This window comes from Musca autumnalis, unplaced genomic scaffold (genome assembly GCF_047663935.1).
Source record: "Musca autumnalis isolate F117 unplaced genomic scaffold, ASM4766393v1 scaffold_2, whole genome shotgun sequence".
Taxonomy (NCBI): domain Eukaryota; kingdom Metazoa; phylum Arthropoda; class Insecta; order Diptera; family Muscidae; genus Musca; species Musca autumnalis.
Genome location: NW_027411755.1, coordinates 76,647,542 through 76,670,645, shown reverse-complemented (window position 1 = coordinate 76,670,645; position 23,104 = coordinate 76,647,542). Strand labels below are relative to the sequence as shown.

At 30.6% G+C, this 23,104-nt stretch overlaps 1 protein-coding gene across 1 annotated transcript; it reads right to left on the bottom strand.

The window, feature by feature from the left end:
* Positions 1-3,044: 3,044 nt before the first annotated feature.
* Positions 3,045-22,014, bottom strand: IP3K1 (inositol-trisphosphate 3-kinase-like protein). Its single transcript, XM_073968025.1, has 4 exons — positions 21,253-22,014; positions 6,497-6,586; positions 4,429-4,538; positions 3,045-4,358 (listed from the first exon to the last, which is right to left on the bottom strand). The coding sequence occupies exons 1-4, from the start codon at positions 21,529-21,531 to the stop codon at positions 3,533-3,535; spliced, it is 1,305 nt and encodes a 434-aa protein (XP_073824126.1). The 5' UTR covers positions 21,532-22,014; the 3' UTR covers positions 3,045-3,532.
* Between the last annotated feature and the right edge of the window lie 1,090 nt (positions 22,015-23,104).

The following is a 23,104-nucleotide window of genomic DNA, read 5'->3' as shown; positions in this document are numbered from 1 at the left end:
AAGCAGAAAATATCACCTTTACAACGATGTGAAGTAGGTTGCCATAGGTGGTCAAACAACAGAGATATCGCAATAGTCGGTAATGCAACCCTTTTTCCATTTTTGTGCAATCACACTACGAAATTTTGATCGTATCCTCACAAAATTTTGGGGTTTGATGGGGGTCTAACACAGAAAGAAGCCTATTGATGGTTGGCATACATCCCACTTTTCCATTTTTTATTTGGGTTGTACTGTCGATGCACTTAAATGCGTTTCAAAAAATTTGACCTGTGCTAATGTAGACATTCAGAGCAAAGGCGCTAAGCTGTCCCAGTTTTAATATTTTGAATTTTATTAGTCAAAAGCTTATAAACAGGGGTAGTGGTGTAGGGTATCACATAGTCGGCCCCGACCCGACTATAGCCTTGGCTCACTTGTTTTGTTTATATTTATATTTGACACTAACGTTACAAACAAAAATAAATTCTTATGTTGTTTTTGCTGAGTTGTATTTGTTGTAGTACTTACTTTACCTGTAGTGCGATTCTCTAACTCATTTTTGAGTTACCGACAAAAATCGGTAACTTTAAAACGCAAAATTATGAATGAAAAATTCTAATAAATGTTGACAAAACTGTTGCTATCGGTAGAGCTTTACGACTACTTTTTATTGATCGCCAACTTACCGAATACTGTCGTTAATTACCGACATTATAATAATTTTAATTTTACCGATTTTTGTCGGTAACTCAAAAAATGAGTTAGAGAATCGCATTACTGGTTTGTTCTACCATACATATACAAATTGTGTGTGATGATTTGAAAGAATAAGCAAACCAATAGAAAACAAGTAAGAAAAGCGTTAAGTTTGGTCGGGCCGAACTTTGTATACCCTCCACCACAAATCTCAGCCATTTCGGTGGATTAATGTGGCCACAACCTTCAAAATACCGAAATTCGGAAGGTACCGTTCTATGGGGGCTATATGATGGCGTGGACCTATACCTACAAATTTCTGGGGGAAAGTTTTATACGCCTAAAGAAGACTAAATACCAAATTTCAGCCATCTCGGTGTGATAATGAGGCTAAAACGTTCAAAATATCGAAAATCGGGAGATATTGTATTATGGGGGCTATATCAACACGTGGACCTATATAAACATTTTATGGTAGAAATGTTTCTTAGCCTCTGGAAACACAAATACAAAGTTACAACCGATTCTTTGGTCAAATGGGTCTAATACATTCAAAATATATTAAAATGACGCGTACTTTATAAGGGGCCTTATGTGGGGGCTATACCAAAACGTGAACCTATATAACCCAACTTTGGTAGGAATGTTTTCTGGCCTCTGAAGACACAAAATACCAAATTACATCCAATTCTGTGGTCAAATGGGTCTAATACATTCAAAATATATTAAAATGACGTGTACTTTATATGGGGCCTTATATGGGGGCTATACCAAAACGTGGACCTATATAACCCAACTTTGGTAGGAATATTTTTTGGCCTCTGGAGACACAAAGTACCAAATTACAACCAATTCGGCGGTAAAATGGGCCAAATATCTTAAAAATTCCTTAAAACGACGACGCGTCACGCGTCATTTTGTATGGGGGCTATACGAAAGCGTGGACCTACATAGCCCGCTTTCAATACCAAAAGTTCTACGTAAATATAACATATTTTCCCAAAATTTCATCAACCAACGTCAATCCGTTCGGACGCTAGAGTGATTTCCACAGACGGACATGGCTATATCGATTTAGAATTGCACGCTGATCAAGAATATACATATATACTTTGTTGGGTCTACAATGATTATTTCGAGTAGTTACAAACGTAGTGACAAACTTAATATTAGTACGTTTATATATAACCGGATTTAACAAACCCACTGGGTTTCAAATGTCAACACCTTTGCGTATACGTCAAATTAATCCTCATTAAGAAGGATAACCCTGCAAAAAGCTCTAATATAAACAGCCTCTATACCCCCATCCTATGGTGGAGGGTATAAAAATTGTAATCAGCCGTATGCTATGGCCTACCTTGTAATGATTCTACCATGATGACACAAAATTATAAATTCCAATAAAATGCACCTGAATTATGAAAAAATAGAATTTTCTATGTGAACATATCTTAATTTCGTACACTGTATCTGCGAAATTAAAGTTGATAGATAGAAAATGTTCCTCAGTCGCATTCGTACCGATTCACACAATAACCGCTACCTAAAGTATGCAACATAAAATATGGCACATATCCCTGACGACACGCTCCATCTTTACAACAGGTATCGACATTATATTTTCTATTGTATACTTTAGGGATGTCATTGTGTGAGTCCATGTTTCTTTCAATGGGTAGAGTGTGTGAGTGAAAAGAGAAAATCTCTTTGCTTGCTCCCTGCAAGCAAAAACAATCGCGGAAGTGGCTTAGGCGTGTCGCCCAGGGTGATGAAAACAGTCGCGACGATAGTCGCGGAAGTCACCCCGAAGTGACCTCCGTTGTGAAGAAATTAAACACGCCGGCGTGACGTAAGCTTTATTTTATTTTTTTAAGTACGCTCTTTTAGAGAATTTATTCTTTGGAATTTCAGCCTACATTAATTTTGTCATTTTAAAAATGTGATGTTGTTTTGTTGCCTGACTTGGGAAGCGAACCCTTCAGAGTGCAAAGCGAGTATGCTTACCACTGCACCATGGTCTCATATAATCATCAGATAGAAAAATTTTCCATATTTGTTCAAATGTGTTGAATTGTTTGTGTAATTCACCAACAATCTTCCTTGGCGTGTCTCTGGAGTGACGTCTTAGGCGAAGGAGTGAGAAACTCACTTTCAAATGCTGGTAGGGCTCCCGAGTAAACGGCATACCAATGCATGTACTAGATCTACTGTTACAAATACATATACATACAAATGTATGTGTAGTCTGCCAAAAATCGAAGCCTGCTATTTCTACAATCTCTAATCCATGAGTTCAAAAATTTTGTGGTTTTCCCAAGATAAACGGGTTTCCAGTTTTCCCATGTTTAGAACAAAGCGACATATTTTAAAATTTTTTAATAAATATTGTATTTTTTCATTTAGTTTTTTGTTTCTTATTATATAAAATTCTTAAATGTAAATTTATTGAACATAACAATTTTTCATCTTAAAATTATTTAAGTAAATTAGTTAAGACATTCCTTTCGTTTATAAATTTTTAATAATTGATAATTTTTGAATAATTCTGCCAAAAGGCTTAACAAAAACATTTTTTAAATACATTATAATTATAAAATACTAGATTTTGCATTATAAAGTATTCTGCCGAAATATGATGCGTTTTTTGAAGATTCAAATGCAAAGTCTTTTCTCATTAACTACAACAAATTAAATGGGCAAAATAACACAATTGTTTCCAATATGGAAAATTCTCTACAAGTTTAATAACAAATTGATGGTTTCATGTTTACATTTACAATGAATGGGCTTCTTTTTTAAGATAATGATCAGTCTTAATTGTGGAAATTTCCAAAAATATTTATAACACAATTTAAATTTGTAAGAACTTTCTGCTTGTGGTTTGCTGCTTTTGATTGGCACTCTCGAATGCATGAATCAGTTCATCCATGCCTTTAAGTAGACCTTCTTCACGATTGCCTGGAATCCATTCGACACGATGATTAACCTTTACGTTCTCGGGTAAGGGACGAGATTTGGCAAAATCAATGAGCCAACAACCAACTTTGGTGTCGTCATAGACTATGAAAATACTGGAACCCACAATTTCATGTGTTTGGAAAAACTTGGATTTTTCCATTACTGAGCGCATGTGTTTTAGACGATTGATCAATTCTTTTTGTACCGATTTTTTACAATTCAAAAATTGATCAATTGTTTGGGCAATTTGTTCAGATGTTCGTACAGTTTTTAGATCTTTCATTGGTGGTTTACCCTTTAAACGTATGGCCTCAATGCGAAAACCTTTGTTCTGTGACGAAGACATGGCCTCACGGAATAGCATGTAACGCAATTTTGTTATGGCCTGTTGCTGGTGTTCTTCAGGCGTGGGGGCATTGGCATCAACTTTAATCATTTTTTGATAAAGATCGGGTCTTAGGGTTTTGTTGGTAACTTCAGATTCTAAAAATGTACGGCAACCCATTTTAATGTCCATAACACAGGGATCTTTGAAACCTTTGAGCAAATCTTGCAGTTCAATAAACATTTCACCAGATTCCAATTGTATGTTGCCATAGAATTCGGGTACAATTCTAGAGGTTAGGGGTTCTTGAGACAATTGCTGATAGGCTAGTACTTCATAGTCACTGAAGCTGGAAACACGTTTACGTACCACACCACTTGCACATGGGACAATACTGAAAAAATAAAGAAGTAAGGAGAATCTTAGTATGAATTGTGAAAATTAAGAGTATTAGGTTAATGTACCTTTCAGGGTGACCAGAGAGTTGTAACCAACCCGAGGGTTTGCTATTATTCTGATGTTGTTGTTGTTGCAGAAGAACTGGTGTTGCTGGTGCACTTAATTCCAAAGCATTCTGAAATTGAGGAAAAAATAAATATTTTATTAGTGATAAGTTAACAAAAAGTGGGCTGAGGTTTGTTTTTCAAAATTGTTGGCAGACAGACCGAGGTTTGTTTTTGCTTTTGGGTTAATAAAATATTTAGTTTCGATTTTGTGTTTGCTCTCGAAAGGTTATCAAGTTTGTTATATTTAGAAAACAAAAGTACAAAGTTTGTTTGCATTTTTTTTTGGCTAACAAGAGTCTATAGCCAATGGAAATTCCCTTCCCCATAGAATATGGATATGAGGCATTTTTCTTTATTTGTATTGCTAACAGAAATTAGCAAGGCCTTGATTGCAATTGTTGTTAGGGTAATTTCAATAATAAATTGGTTTCTCCTAACATTTGTTTAATGTTTAGAATTCAAATGCCAACGTTATTTACGTTATTTAGAATAGATGTTTGTTTTAGAAGACAAAAGGAAGACACGTGTGGATGTGAAATGTACGCTCAAATTAGTTATCACTTTCCGGATTTTTCTCCACCTTGTTATATTTTTAACTTATAAAATATGCACTTAATACTTATTGGAAGACACACCCAAGAATCACTGGCATGTGTATGTCTTAATCCATCATTTGTGTGCCTTGACGTATTGAAAATAATAGCTTAGTGCCGTTTTTAGATTATAAAATTTAGTTGTTTATTTATTTTTTATACAAAGAGTTAAAGGTGACAAATTAATTGAATATTGACGTCGTAGGGTGGACCTTGTATAATTATACAATGCAATAACAATTATGCATAGTTTTTATTTCTATAAAATAGATAATACACACCCACCCATCTAAGCTAATTTCCTATTTTTCTTTTATAACAGATTAGAATAATGTGGGAATAATAAAACAGTGGTTATCAAAATAATAAATTGGTCTGTTCCAGAACTGCAAGAATCTACTAATTTTAACTAATTTTTTCGATAACATAAAGGAAAAATATGATCGTAGTAAAAAAAGTATTAGCTTCGCTTTTTGCAGGTTCTGGAACAGAGCAAATGAAATTTAAGAAAGAAAATTACACATTTATTTAAAAATAGAGAAAAAGGATTGGCTCATTAAGCATAGTACACACGGTCTCCAACAAAACTGACAGTCATCGAGGTCTATTTCGTTAATATCAAAGTCTAGCTGAATAATTACTTTCCTAATCACAAAATTTGTATTTCAATCATTTTTAGCTAACAGAAAGTTTTTGTTTGCCAGAAAATTGCCGTAAAAGTACGTTGACTGTCAGTTTCGTTGGACCGTGTGCTTTAATTATAAAAAGAATTATGGCCTATTTCTATTATAGCTTTTTGTCGGGTTAACATTGTTTTTGGGCATTTATTTGACGTACACGTAATGGCATTTACATTTGAAAACCAGTGGGTTTATTAAATCCGGTTGAATGTAAACATACAATTAAACTCCTGTTTTTTCCATAGGAAAAGGTCTAAACTAAAAGGAAAACGGTGTTTTGAGTTTGGAGAGGAAATGTTGACAAAAAGCGCTTTGCATTAGCGTTAAAATTTACCGTTAAAATTACTAAAGGCAAAGGACATCCTAGATCAAATTTTTACATCCCTTCTTAATGCTGCTTATGTACCGAGACCATTATATTCCTATAATATTTTTAATATAATAATATTTGAATGACTCGCGTTTGCTTCGTTTGTTCCCATGTCTTTTAATTTACATACCTGAAATTTTAAATATATTTTAGTAAAATTGGGCAAAATTTTCCATTGATGGAATTTTTTCTTATTTCCACGTAGTGCAAAATATTTTATTTGCCTGTTAATATATAAAACTAATTGATTAATTAACAAACATCGCTAAAAGTCAACAATCAATAAGGTGTTGGTTGTTACAATAAATAACTGGTCGGTCTATCTGCCTTACCGTACAAAAAAGTATGTAAATGTCAATAAAATGGAATGGAATAATACTTACAATGGCCAGAAATTTAAGTAAAGACATGCGACTGGGTGCATCAAAATCACGTTGACCCAAATAATCAGTGATATTTTCATATGAAATGTTCTGGAAAGAAAGAAAAACGGAGAAATAACAATAAATAAAATGTTCAAAAAAATACTAAAGAAATAAAAACCTTATTTTCCATATTTTATAAAAAAAAATATTTTACTTGTTTCTTGCTGAGGTTTTAAACTTGAACTAAATTAGCTTTGCATGGTTATAAAATTTTATCTCATTAAAGTGGAAAAGAAGACATTTTCTTGTCATGTCAATCTTCCACCTTATTTTTGTTTATGTTATCACAGAAAAAGAAAAACACATGTCAACAAAAAAACCACGTATTTTTTGTGATAAGAAAGCTGAGTATTTTTTTCATATATAAAAATGTCTCTATAAAATACAATATCCCACAATAATAATAAATTATAAAATAAAAAACCAAAGAAAAAAATTTCAAATGATAAAAAATAACGTAACCAAAAGTCAGTGGTGATAACATCTTAAGTTTGACCTCGAAAATATGGCATTAAGCGTATGGTTTACAATATACGTGTTTTTATTGTAAATACTACGTTTTTTTTTTCAAATATGTATAAATTTTGGAATATGAAAAATATCACGTTTGTATAAAATTTCCTTTGGTTTTTCCCATTTGTTGGTGTTCTTTCAACAGAAAAAACCATGAGATTTGCAGTGATTGTTGCCGTTGTTGTTTTTTACGTACTTTTTAAAAGTTAAAATGTAATCATGTGACAAATGTGGGTTTTACAACAAGCACCGAGGATATAGCTATTTGTTTACAATTTCTACATGGTTATTTCTTTTGTCCATTGTTATTTCGTTTTATTGAAGGCATGCAATTGCTTTCGTTGTTTTCCCTGATTTACATATGTACATATTCAGATTATTGAATGGATGGGAATTTACACAGTATAAATTTCTGTTTTTATAAATAAATTAGAAAATGAATACATTTTGTGTTAAAAATGGGACTAGAAATTATTTTACCTTTTATTGCAATTGCGCCTAAAAATATGCTACATATTGTTATGAAGATACACTCATTATGTCAACGAAATGTGTCAGCTGTGAGAGATATTATTTTATCTCTCACCCACTCTTCATGTTGAAGGATAATAAAATGAAAGTACATCAAACATGTATAGAGTTGCCATATTTATATGGATTATGGAATTTCATGTGTTTCCCATACAAATTTGGTCAAAAAGTATGAGAACGGAAAATGACACGAAAATTGCCAACACTATAAACAATACGTTTACATTTAACTATATTTAGTAGATTCTATGGATTTAAATTTTCAAATCCACTGCGTATCCGTCAAAAAAATCCACAAAAAAGCAAAAAAAAAATCCAATGTAAACATGGCTTAACAGAATGTGTCTGAGTGTCGCCGTTTTTTATCATTTTGTAATGAAATTTAATTATGTTTGATTTTGTGAACTACATTCAAAGCCCTACGTTTTTGTGTGGAATAAGAAAACAATTAATCCGGAAATAGATATTGTGATCGATTGGTTTTACTGAGTGCGCTGTGGATAAAGTCAATGATTAGTTACGTTAACAAAGCTAGTACAAACTTTTTAATCAATGTGAGGAAAATATTTATATTATTTTTTTATTTTTTAATTATCAATATATTGTTTTTAAATCTGACAATTTTGCCTATTAGGGCGAAGATCATTATTATTATTATTATTTTTTTATTAATTTCAATAATGTACATAAACATGTTTTTTTTTTACCCAAATGAGCTACAGTGCCCTGTGCGTAACATACATAAAAAATAGTTTTAAATAATTATCATAATAAGCTTATCGTTTTTTAATGGTTTTGTTTTTCTTTTTGTTTGCTTATTTGTTTTGATTTTTGAGAGAGAAATAATAATTATTTAAAACACGTTCACTGCGTAACTAACCTTCATAACTGACAAGAGAGTCAAGCGAATAAAAAGTTAAAAAAGAAACGTAAAAATAACAAACAACAAAGAAAAATATAAAAGCCACTGGACGATGCTAGAATTAAAATTAAAAAAAAAAACAAACTCCACTAGGCCTATTGTCAACAAAGATGGAAAGGGAAAGGGAGGTGTAACAACAGAAAAAAGGTGAAACAGTTTGTGGAGACGAAATAGATCACGGCATGTACGTAAAATAATTATTCTTTCTGAATGCATACAAATGTGAAAAAAATTTACGACAGCTTAAAATTCCAAATTTGCCAGAATTCCATGTCCAAGAAATTTCTAGTTTCTTGCCATTTTCATAAATTATTTCCTGAATTAGATTTTGTTTTTGCATTTTTTAATGCTAAATAAAACAAACAAACTAAAAAACGTTCATTTAAATATGTTTTTGCATACATTTATATTTATGACTTTACCGGCATTTCATATTGTTGTATTCAAAAAATTTTCGCTGACGATAATTTGTGTTTTTTTGTGATTTTGTTTAAAGTCTAACTCTTGGCAGAAATAAATGTATTATGACGTCAATTCCGACCTTTTTAGGTAGACATTTAAAAAAGCATTTCTAAACATTTGACGTTCAGTTTTTTTTTGCAATTTGTTGACGTATTGCACAAAGGAAAAGGGCTAAATTAAAAAAAATGTAAATGAATTGCCTGAAAAACGAAAATGTGAATTCTTTTGAAACACGCGTATTACCAGAAACGTCAATAGTTACATATTTACAAAACAGGGCTTATATGGCGGAATAAAAAGGTGTTACATCAAATCATACCAAACGTCAAATATGATCACAATATTACATTGCTGTATTTTATTCACAATAATGCGTTTTGACAACTAGTATGATAATCGGCAGTTTTTGGTGCAGTACCTGTATTATTGTGCCATGGTTTATGTTTTCAGAAAATGTACTGAGTTTCTATATAAATGGCAACACTCCACTACCAAAAGCTAAGGGTACGTTTACATCAGCCTTGCTCAAAATATTTTGTGCATTAGTCGAAGATCTAAAAACAAGTCACGTAAAGAGCTCAACAGCAACGAAAATTATTCAAACTGTCAAAATGTTTGTGTATGTACAACTAATTAACAATAACAAGAAATTGGGAGATTGAAAGCAATCAGCTGACCGTTTTACGCCACCTTATTATTTAATCATGCATCAGTCTCTCTGAAGGCCTCTGCACATACGGCGCTTTGAGTGTCGCGTTACAACAACCACATGAAAACTTCAAGAACAAACTTGGCATCACTTACACTTTTTTCGTGTGGTTGTTGTTATTAACGCTTGACGCGACGCACAACGGACCGTATGTGCCGGGGCCATGGGAGATTCTTTTCTTTGCGCACCCATAACGTATAACATAGCTGATTTACATTTACGAAGTCGTGTGGATTTCAAATCCCCTTTATGATGAGTATTTATTCGACTTATACGCAATGAATTTTACATCCACTCGATTTCGTAAATTTAAACGTATTATAACTGTAGTTGTATTTGTGTTCCTCTAATTCCCATTCCAACTATCCAATTATATTGTACCAGGTCAAGGTTTGATTTAAACCTATCAGACACCATTATTAAAAAATGACTTATTTTCAGTTTACTTCAATTATTTATTTACGTCTAGCTAATAAATATCATTTGTGGGGTGTGCTACTTTTGCTGATGATCATGACGATGACGATGTGCAGCATCATTACCTTGGCGGTGTCTGGTAGTAATTGTAGTCAAGTTGTTGTAGTTGCTACATTAAAACTGAGAAAAGGAAGGGGATAGTCTACAACTAGCAAATAAAACAAAAGTTCAAAATGTTGAGTTGTCCAAGCGTTCAGATATTTTGACTCCAATAATTTAATTTCAACAAAACACTTTTTTATTATTCTATTTGTTTTTATATAACTATATGTGAGTTGTATGTATTTTTAGAACTTGTTTTAAGATTTATAGAATTTTTATGTAAATTCTGAATATAATAAAGAAACTAAAATGCATTTCCACACGTTTGTTATAATAGCTTAACAATATTATGCATTCACTAAAATTCAAACGACTGACTACTTTTAATGTAAGAAATAAAACAAAATAAGCACATAAAAATAACTAGCATCGACATGTTTTGAATTAATAGTACTTTGTTTTAAATAAATTAAAAAAAAAAAAAAACAAAACAACTGAACAGCACAACAACAAACTTGTTCTGTACCTTCTTCTCTAAACAACTTGTGGTTATAGTTATTAAATTGAATAAATAAATCGCAAATGAAATGACTGACTGACAAGCTAGACTGACGGCAGTAGGCGAATAGTATAAGTAAATTTACACATTGAGGTGTAGATAACCATATTAATTAGCATAAAAATGTTAAATACAAAAATAATATATGAAATAAGAAAAAAAAAAAATGAAATACATTTACGTAGTAGAATCAAGAGATGCATATGGAATTATAATACTCTAGGATTTAATCTTTCATGGGAGAGGAAGACCATGGTACAATAATTCATAGGTAGGCCAGGTATGAGAATCGCCAAAAAAATACAACCCTGTCGCTATGGCTTAAAACGTCAAAATTGTTTTGATGAATGATAACGGATGAGTAAACAAAGAAGAAGAAGAACGAAATGTTGAAATGAAAACAAAACAGAGTTGAATTTTTTGATCAATAATAAATATCAACTCTGCATGTCAACACGGTTCTGACAGATTAAGCCATAACAAAAAAAAAATTGTAATCAGCTGTTACCTGTGGCCTACCTAAGAATTATTGTACCATGGGAAGACTTTGGCGATGGGCATGACAATTTATTTTAAGTTGTCATATCATAGGTTGGTTTCCGGTTAATGGTCCTCTTAAACTTGGTTTAAAATATACATTTATTCTATGATTAAGAGCATTATCTCCACGATGAAATTAATGTGGCATAAAACGTTAATATGTCTAATTTTTTAATATTGTGAATAAATTGTATGAACATGTAAACAAACATTTTGACATTGTGAAGAATTTTCGGCCAAAATAGAGTTGTTATTTTGCTACTTAAGTGATCTAATATATAGATATTGGTTATCTCGATTTATTTGACATATATTGTATGAAAATGACAACTTAAATCCACTGGATTTGTTAAATCAAGCGTAGTCTAAATGGCGTATTTAGCTGTTTTTGCATCTAACATTTTTTATAAACCGAGCTTTTGGCCTGTTCCCGTACTTTATAAATTGGTAAAAGTCGTGAAAGTTGTAAAAGTCATAAACGATTTTCATATAAATTTTGTGTACGGGAACGCAAAATGTGTAAAAGTGGTAAAAATTGTAAAAACTTTTTAGTTCTGGAACAGAGCTTTTATTTACGTTGTTAATTCCATGGAATATCTGCCAAATAAATGACGTAAATTCCTAAAACACCTATTTTAAATGCAAATGTAAAATGCGTTTAAGTGTATACGATTGTGGCAAATCCAATACGATCCATACATATATACCATCCATATTTATATCTTATATTTTTCTCACAATTTGCACAACAAAAATGTTAATTAATATTTTTTGTTTTTGTGTGTATTCATCAAATATGCGAACATTGAATCTTTTTTCTGCCTACTTATCCCTGGAAATTAATTTTCAAATTTAAACGGCGTTTGCACAAGAGCTATTTGCCGGGTTATGAGGACTTATTTGACGTTTGCGCTATGGAATTGACATTTGAAACCCAGTGGGTTTATTAAATCCGGTTAAGTGCAAACGGGGTATTAGAATCTGCTAGATTTCCTAGTTTCTATTTCTCACGTAATCACGAAAACTTAAGCAAATCACTATTAAATCTCGAATGTAAACAAGCTATTAGTTGTTTAATTTTGTGTTGTAAAATTTTCGTTTATCTGAAAATTTTGCCCAATCATTTTATTTGTCTGCAATTAATTGTAAATTATTTATTGGCTATTGTTGAGTTTGCAGGAGTTGTTTTTATTCAAATAACAAATCCAAATTAACATTTTGCTCAATCATTTTATTACCCTCAGATTATTATTTTATGATTACCCATTGTTTAAATTTGTCTCATGGAAACCTAGTAACAAAAACCATCCAATTTTATTTATCTTTGATTCAAGGATATTTAATTATTATAAACGGCATACGGCTAACATTTATTTGTTTACATTTGTTTGTTATTGTTTTACAATAACATTTTATTATGGCAGCTGAGATAAGAAACGTTTCAAAGATAACAAAACTGAGAAAAATATTTACAAATCAGCAGCAAGAGTCCAACAACACCATCAAGATAAGACATAGAAAAACAATGCGCTTTACAATATTGAAGTAGATAAAAAAATAATTGTTTAATTTTTTCTTAATTAAGCAATAATTATGAATATAGTAGAAAACAAGTTGTTGTCATATACCATATAATTAGAAATAACAAAGAATCGTTCCAATAACCCACAAAAATTGTATAGATAAATAAAACTGGTTCGAAAACACAAGAATGTATGTGGTGGTGACCCTCCTCTATTGTCAATATAATTGTCAAACATATTGTGTAATAAAACACAATAGATGATAAATAGAGTATATCGATATGTCTAGGTTATTTGTTTTGATTTTTTGTAATTAAAGATGCCGGTGACATAAATAATTTAACCACTTTCGTTAATAGATGACAAGTAGAGCTAACCACATAGTAATCAGAACATGGGTTTGACGTCATTTGAAATTGCCAACAACAATTTAAGGCTAATAATAGTACATTTTTTTATTGATATTTATAGGTGAATATGAATTTTTATTTTGTTGTTTGTGGGCCTTTGAAATGTTTATTTTCTTCTTCTTAATAATAAAGAAAAAGAAATTCCAAGGCAATTTGATTGAAACAAGTGTTTTTTCGAAAATAAAATATCATGGAATTTTTTGCATATTTGGGGAAAACCCTTTTGAAGTTAAAGCAGGCAAAGAGTTCATTGGAATTTTTAGCATGTTTTTGCTTATTCGATTAAAATGGGGAAATTATTTATTTAATAGACTAAATACTATTTTCATAGTAATTAAAATGTCATTCTTAGTCACAATGAATCATCCATTCTGCGTCAGCTAAAACAAAACATTTTTACTTTGTGTTACACAAGAGAATGAACGACATACCAATTGAATTGTTAAATACGGTATTTATTAATAAATTATTCAAATCGATTCTTTTGAGAACGAAAAAATAACATGTGACACAGACATCAACAACTATTAATGGTCAAAGTGTTATTAACTGAATTAATATTTTATTTTTGCTATTTACAAATAATTTTTCTATTTGTAAATAATAATAACAATTGCCATATGGATGAACAACAACATATATGTGGGTGTTAAATGGTTGCAGGATTAGGGTAGGGTACTCGTATACGTTGCCTTATTAAACAAGTAATAACCAGATGTTTTCTAAAACCAATCAGGTTTTTGCAATTAAACAAAACTAATGGCATTTTTCTTCCATTGTGGAATTGCCGTTTGAAAAATAATTATTTTTAGATATTAATTTTATGATAAGAAACCACCCACTAAGCTTAAAACTTGAAACATGTTTAATGCGTTAGTTAATTTTAGTGAGGTAGTAATGGGTGTTAAGCTTGGTTTAGACTATAGACTTATACGATGATTACGTCCATTATATCGATTTATTTCACATATGTATATTGTACGAAAAGAACTTAAATCTCTACTGGATTTCCTAAATCAGCTAGTGTAAAGCATTAGTTTTTCATTTATTTTCTTCGTACAACAATTTGTTTGCATTAGTCAAACAAACAAAACATCTGTTTGGTTTATGAGAAAGCATGGTGGAATAAGAAGGTGTTATGCTTGGTTTACATTTACGAAATCCACTCGATTTCAACTGTCAAATCCATAGGTTAAACGTCAAATGAAATCCAATGGATTTCAGATGAGATTTCATTTGACGTTTGAGCTATGGAATTGACAGTTGAAATCGAGTGGATTTCGTAAATGTAAACTTAGCATTACATCAAATCATACCAAACGTCAAAATTGTTCACAATAACGCATTGCTGTGAATTGCTTGTTTACCTTTTGTAAGTGGTTTTATTCACAATAATGCATTTTGACAACTAGTGTGATAATCAGCTGTTTTTTCCGTTGTACCTGTATTATTGTGCCATGTGAGAAAGTCCATATTTACATTAGTCAATTATAGTGCATTTACATTTACAAAATCGAGTGGATTTCAACTGTCAATTCCTTTGTGTATACGTCAAATGATATCTTATCTGAAATCCATTGGATTTCATTTGACGTTTAAACAATGGATTTGACAGTTGAAATCGAGTGGATTTCGTAAATGTAAACCCAGCATTATCCTTGCGGCAATGGTGAGTTTAATGAAGAGGGAGATGAGGCATATGGTAACTCTTTGACAAACTGAAGGCCGCTGCACATACGGCGGGTTGAGCGTTGCATTACAACAACTACATGAAAACTTCTGTCAAGATAAGATAAGAAGATAATGCGTTTACATATGACCGGATTTAAAAAAAGACTGAGTTTACAATGTCAATTTCATTGCGTATACGTTAAATAAATACTCAGTTCGCAATCGCCCTTTCAAAATAGTTTCCTTATCATTATTGCAGCGCCATAATATGCATTGTAAATTTGTCAATTTAATTTATATTTATAGGGTAATTAATTTTGGAGCACAACAAACAATGGATTGTGCGGAAAAAATGATGATAAGAACGTTTTTTGAGGCTTGTTGTCAACAGAGAAAAAAAGTTTCGTTCAAAAAGCAAATTTTGAAAATACTTTGTAGCTACATACATATATAAAATAATAAGTGTGAATAGCAGCAATTCTGACATATAAAAATGTAATTAAAATAAAAACAAAATAATATAAAATATGATGAAATTTTACTTTCACTTTCATAAATGAATTAATTATCATTAAAGATGATTTACTTTTATCAACATTAAAATAAAAAAATAATAAATAAATACAGTTGAACCTCGATTATCCGTGAATCGATTATCCGGGAACCTCCATTATCCGTGATAGAAAAGAAATGTTGGACTTTTTTCCATTTCTTCTATTTTTCGTTATAAACTTCATTACCCGGGAGTAAAAACACACTTTCCAATTAATTTGATTAAGCAAACAAATGGTAAAAAAAACGAAAATTGGAAATTCTCCCGTATCACACAATTTGTGTATTTATGGTATCACAAAAACCATGGGACAAAGTCAATTCAGATGAATGTGATCATGATGATATTATGTATCCTTCTAAAATTTGGTGGATTTCCGTAACAAATTTAATAAAAATTGCAGATTTACATATTATTGTACAATATTATGCCATTTTTACTTAAAAATATGTTCAACAACTGCATAAAAACATTGCCTCCATTATCCGTGAAAATCGATTATCCGTAATGCTTCCGGTCCCGACCATCACGGATAATCGAGGTCCGACTGTAACAATAATTTCGTTGGATTAAATAAGGTAGAGAAGTATAATAACATTTTGACTGAGAATTAAAAAAGTGATAATTTCATGTTAAAGAAATAATTGTTGTAAAAAAAAAGAATTTTATGGTGTTGTTGAAATTTCAAAACCATACATACATATTATTTTTGTTTGTGTACACTAAAATATTGATGAATTCTTGATGTCTTATCTTGAATATCGGTACTGTTTTACATACATACATATGTCATATTACAATAACCGGTTATTTAACCTTGAATTTAATGAACTACAAACAAAGATTCTAGACTTTTTTCCAACATTTTAAGAAACCCAGCCCAGCAAACTCTTGGAATCCCGTACTTAGTAACATGTGCTTTGCAAATTTTATCTCTCAAAAACAAAAAATGTATTGAACCTTGAAAATTACTGCACGGGTACCAAGTGTATTGCATTGTGTTTTCTGGGCTATATCATACATACGCTATTTAACCCTGACTTAAAAAAGTAAAATGAACGGCACATGTATAACTAAAATAAAACACGAGCCATCATCCTTTAGCAAAGCCCCACAGACATCAGTACAACATGTGCGTTGACGATGAAAAAAAAAATCTGGTTGGGCTACAACCAACAACGTCATTTGTTTATTTTTTGTTTACAAAAAACACTTGTAATTTATTTTGTGGCATTTCAATTGAAATTATGAATCAATGGTTTTTTTCTTAAAATAAGAATTAAAAAACATTACCTGTAAAACATTACAGCTTTTTGTCAGGTTAACATTCTTTATGACAATTTATTTGACGTATACGCAATGGAATAGACATTTGAAATCCAGAGGGTTTATTGGTTTATTGATTCCGCATATATTTAAACGTAGTAAAAACATTTTTATTTAGGTAAGTCCCAATTTACATTGGGCGAGTTTACTTGCGGCAATTGTCAGTTTGTAGGTGAGAGAGGGTGCTGAGAGGCAAAGGGTTACCAAATGCCTCACCTCTCTCTCCTACAAAATGACAATTGCCGCAAGTAATCTCGCCCAATGTAAATTGGGACTTACATAACAAATTATTTATTTTACAAAGACATTACAAATAACTTACAAAACAAAAATTTAACAGTACGTTTACACATAACTGGGTTTATGTGTTTGCCACACGAAATAGTGCCTTCGCAAAGTCAGACCATCACTCATTTAAATTGTCAAATCCATTGCATATATGTACGTCTAATAAATTCCCGTAAATCTATAATATTTTTAAATCTTCTTAGTTTAAATACCATTCCATTTTTTTCATATTTTTAATTCTTGTGGGTTATTAACTCTCCTTGAACTTGAGGTTTTGTTTTAATGTTCTCTAAAAAAACTTAATTAAAATTTAGCGTGGGAATCTCTATATTATGCTTTGAAACTATAATGAAATCACCTGTTATTCGTGGCTTCTTAGATCCCGGAAATAATGGAGCTTGTTGGCAAATGATTAAAAAAACAAACATAAGCAAACGTTTCTCTTTATTGTTATTACTTATATCTGTTTTGGTTTTTTGGTGGCCTCAAATTTGACACGTTTCTAGGTAATTGAACTTTACGCTTAAACAAAGTGCAATCCAGCACTTTTTTGTGTCCAAAAAGTAATGAATAATTATTATATTGTGTTTTTGCAGTGAGATAAAATGGATTGTGTTTGACTTAATAATAAAAAAATGAAAAATTAAGATTTATTCATCACAAGAAATGAATAATTTAATAAAATATTAAATAAATATTGAAAGACGTTACAGATACGAGAACTTCACATAAGTAATTTCAGATATTTATATTTATCTTATTCGGATGTTACATATTTCCTTTCCTGTCTTTTCGATTAATTTTTTGAAAGTAACAAATTGACGCAAGTCCCCAAAAAAGGCATTGTCTTTATTATTTTTTTATTACTTTTGGATTTGCGTCACTATATAATCATTTTTTTGGACTTGCATTCCCATAAAATAATTGCTCTGTTCCAGAACCTGCAAGAATCTAATATTTTTTACTTCGATAACATTTTTGCCTTTATGTTATCGGAAAATATAGTAAAAATTAGTAGATTCTTTGAGTTCTGGAATATTATTTAATTATTTTAATAAAACAAGGTGTTTAACATGAATGTAGTAATTATGATCAACGAGCCTTTTTATTAATATTATAAAAATAAATAATTAAGTTATAGTTTCGCCTAATGTTTGTATTCAGAATTAGCTACTTATAACTAATTATTATTTTTAAATCAAATGCAAATTTAGTTATAAATTAATAAAAAATATACATATATATAAATTTCTTTGTTTGACGTCAATCATTTGCATTTAGAGTAAATTATCTAACAAAACAAGTCTGAAAAAACAATGTACATTGCAACGAACCTATGACGGATTATGCATTCAGAAATAGATATCTGAACGACTTCAATTTAGAAATATGGCTTAATATAAAAATAATATTAAAAACAAAAGAATATGTTTTAATTTACTGACTACAAACTAAACTAAGGCCATGTTTATATTATAGCCTTTTGCAGGATTAACCTTCCTTATGAGGATTTATTTGACATATAAGCAATGGAATTGACATTTAAAACCCAGTTGGTTTGTTAAATCCAGTTATATATAAACATACTATAAAACTTAGAGAAATCAGATTTTAAATATTTAAGTATAAATACTATATATTTTTTCAATTTTGTAAGCAATAATGACAAATTTAAAAGCATTTTACACTTAGGATTTCTTCTCCAATTATATTTAGAGATTGCAATTTCATAACTTTGTTATGCTTGGTTTACATTTACGAAATCCACTCGATTTCACCTGTCAATTCCTTTGCGTATACGTCAAATGAAAACTCATCTGAAATCGATTGGATTTCATTTGACGTTTAAGCAAAGGAATTGACAGTTGAACTCGAGTGGATTTCGTAAATGTAAACCAAGCATTAGCTACCAAGTTTTTTAACACTTGAAGTAATAGCGACTCGACTCTATTTCAATATTATTTTAAAACAAATACATATTACCAAAAAAAATGAGGGCGTTACGCTTAGTAGCAATTATTTGCTAATTGATTATAAAACATAATGACTGATTATTTTTCTTTCGAACAATGAAAGAAACTCGTTTAATCGCAAACATAAACGTGATTTGCGTCACGATTTTATTTCATGACGTCTCTCTACCCAACACACACACTTAATGAACATGATTTGACCCCCTAATCCCTCCACCCCACTCTACCTATTTTGTGAACATTCAATAATATAGTACATTTTTGTTACCATAAATTATGTAAACCGTTAATAGTGATATTACTGGTTTACACGCTTGCGCTTTACTTTCTTTAAAAAAAAAGGTTTGTTTGCAGAGCTGAAACACAGCAACAAACACGGATATCCGCTGCATACCACTGGGTATGTGTAAGCACCGTAACATATGTATTCTATTGAAACCAGTATTAAAAACCCCACAAAAGCGGTATTACAAACTCCGTGTTTTGAAAAATTGCAAAAGTTCGCCGCCATAAAAATAAACCTCAAAAGTTATAGCTGCCAACAAAGTTTTATACGTAGTAGTACAACGCTAATAAGTGCGAAATAGTAGCTATGATAAATATCACCAAGACAATAAATTCATTCATACATAGCTAGTGAGTCTTCGAATCGATTGACGTCACGTCAAAAAAAAAAAAAAGCAAACCAAAAAAGAGTTTGTGTCGGTTTTGCTTTGGAACTTGAAAACATACCTAAAATACGTATTCACTGCTTGAATGGTTAATGATGTCGCTTCTCTTTTTTCTCTTCTTTGGTCATTGGTAATATTGGGGGAATTTGCAATAAAAAATAAAATTTGCTTTCTTTTTGTATGAAATAAAGTGCGATTTGCCAAAAACAATTGAAACTGCAGAAAAAAGAGGTTTCGATACTAAACACAGCATTTCTCCGATAACAAAAAGTTTAAAGTAGAAAATTTTATTTTAGAATAAGTTGCTTTTTAAATATACAGATGTATGTCAAGAAATTGAAAAAGAATTTTGCCAATGCGAGGAGGATTATCGCCGTATGTAAAACTGCTGATCTTCAAGCAAGTAACACACACCTACTTTATCAAAAATAGTAGATTTTCAGCAAAAATACTCATTAGAAAGCATCCTACTAACCCATTATTTTAACAAGGGCATAACGCGCGCAATTAGTGTCATGACGTTTTGTAACTACTTATTTAAGTTGTCAGAAAATAACCACCTACTACGCGTGACATGCCATTCTTAAAATAATGGGTCTTTTACAGGCTTTTGTAATTAGTATTTTGCTAGGTTCTTGAATTTTCTGGAATAGGGCATAATATTAAAGAGGTTATTTTGGTACCTATAAGTGAATTTGCTTCCTATTTAATATATCTTTGGCAATCTTCAATTATCTGTTACGGATTATCTATGAAAATGTGAAATGAAAACGTTTATAAAGGAGAAAACTGTCAAATGAAAAAAATTATAAAGGACATATTTTTCATTTCAAATTTTCATAGAACAAGAATCCAGCCTCAGCCTTGCAAAAGCGCATGTTTTGTGCACTAGCATAAAATAAAATATTTTCTCGGTCTCTTTTCCTGTCGACAGCTATGCAGGCAGTTCGCACATATTTCTTCTCCATAATTTTCTACATAGGATTTAGTAATTTAATTTAAGGTGAATTTAATTTAATAAAATAGGATATAATAGATAGGAGCACTTACCCTAGTTTTTATTAATTGAAATGAAACCTGCGTTAATCTTATTTGATTGGGAAATAAAATAAAACAAATAGGTAACACATTCTTCCAAATATTTGCCTACCGGACCTTCTGTCCCTGAATATATGCCGGTATATGCCGACGGGAGTCATGTTCAATTTTTTTTATTATGCCATGGAGTTCGATTAATTGATTTGAACCTTAAACATTAATAAAAATCCTAAAAGCATCTACATACATACATACATATATACATACAAATGTCTCCATAGATTACTCAAAAAATAGCATCTGATTTAGCTCTATTAAAAAGTAACACGCAAAGTTCTATCTGTCAATAAATCTAACAGCAGAAACGGCGGAGATTACGTGTTTTAAATTTTAAATAAAAAAATCTACTTGCTAAACAGATTTTATTTTAAATACATATGTATGTACATATGGAGCTAAATAGATAAAGTTGACGTGTTTCAATAATGTCTTCCTTGAGAACTTACCTCATTATTATTGTTATTGCTGTTGTTGTTTGTGTTTTTTAATTTTTCATCCGCTGTTATTGTGTTTTTTGCTGGCGATGAGGATGATGTCGATTTAGTTGAAGTTTTGCCATTTGATGTATCCAAGGCAATTAATTTCCATAATTGTTTTAGACCAATATTATCCACACAGGAGAATCGTAATTTATCATGAGACCAACCCATGGCTGATGATTCTGCAGTTGTTGGAGCGGCGGTAGCTGTTGTAGCCGTCGTTGGCTGTAATATGGTTGAAGTCATACTTTGGCGACAAAGTTTTGTGTTATTTTTTCTGTTGTTTTTTTTAAGCTTCTTCTTTTATTTTTAACACTTAAGTACTTTGTTGTTGACTATTTGATTTTTGAAAAATCACAATTTTAACATTTTTATAGAATTTGACTTTTAAAATTCTTTCTTCTTTTTCTTTAAAAATTTTTCTCTTTCGTTCTTTTTGTTTTAAACTCAATATTAAGAGTTTCATCAATCACTTATCCACATCAGTTTTAATTTGTTTATACCTATTTTGCTTTTTTTCTAATTTCTTTTAATAGGTCTTCACTTGAAACTGGTTTTTATGCAATATTTATATTTTGTTGTATGTGTATTGTATGTTTCTTTATGATTGTTTTACAATTAATATTTTATTTTTTATTTTAACGAAATGCAAGTTATCTTGTTTTGCTTTTTAGCGTGCAGATATGTTAAGCTCTTGCTTGTGGCCGTGCAACTAACTGGTTTGCGTTTATAACAGCGAGTTTTAGTTTCAAATGCTCATACGTTCGACACACAACAACGGCTGGCGTCACACTCAGGGCTGCCAGATGTTTCTTATGAAAAATCGTCAAAATGACGATAAATGAAATAAAAATCGTTAAATATATTTTATAAAATCATCAACAATTAAAATACGCAGATTTAGCTATATTTAAATATATTTTCAATTAAAAGAAACACAAAATGGATATTCAAGTTATTAAATTTGTTTTTACTTTAAATCAGTAAATTAAAGCAATTTATTTTATTTATAAGAATTTGAACAAACAAATATTGCATTCCAAAAGTGATATAAATCAGTTTCATTCTTTTCAAATATTTTTCTTTATTTTCAAAAATCTATTTCACGAAATTTGAATCTATTTTTTGTTTTTCCGTCATGTTCACGAAATGTGAAAATTCTTTAAAGATGCAAAAAAAAACGAATAAAATTGCTTTCAAAATCAAATTTATTTGAATTTTTAAAACTGCAGTTAATTGCTCTTCTACAGAGCTTGTAAGTGTCGACTATTATGGAAATTTTGACCATTGTTTCGTTCATAAACTTTCAAAAAAATTCTAAAATAATAGAATTTTGCTGGTTCTGAAACATAGAAATTATATATTTTGCCTGTTTAACTTGAATACTATTTTGTTTTTGTTAACAACTCCTTTGTATATACACATAAATATACATATTTATTTTCTAAGAATGAATTATTAAAATCAACTAAGAATATTTGAACAGTCTTTAGAAAATCTTGTTTTACAAAATTAATTTTTGACTGTATGAGTAAAACATCCAAAAATCGTCAAATCGTCATTTATCAATTTTTGACCAAAAAATCGCAAAATGACGTTGAATCGTCAAATTTGGCAGCCGTGGTCACACTCTCCAATCAACAAGAGTCTTTCTCTCAAATAGTATATGCAATCTTTGACTTGGAGAACGTAATAGCAGTGTTGTCAATAATATAATTGAACTTAGCGTTTTTTGAATTCCGAATGAGTAAGGTAGAAAGGGGATCATTATAGTAGAGCGAGTGAAATTAAACATAGTACACAAAGGTGAGGGCATCCT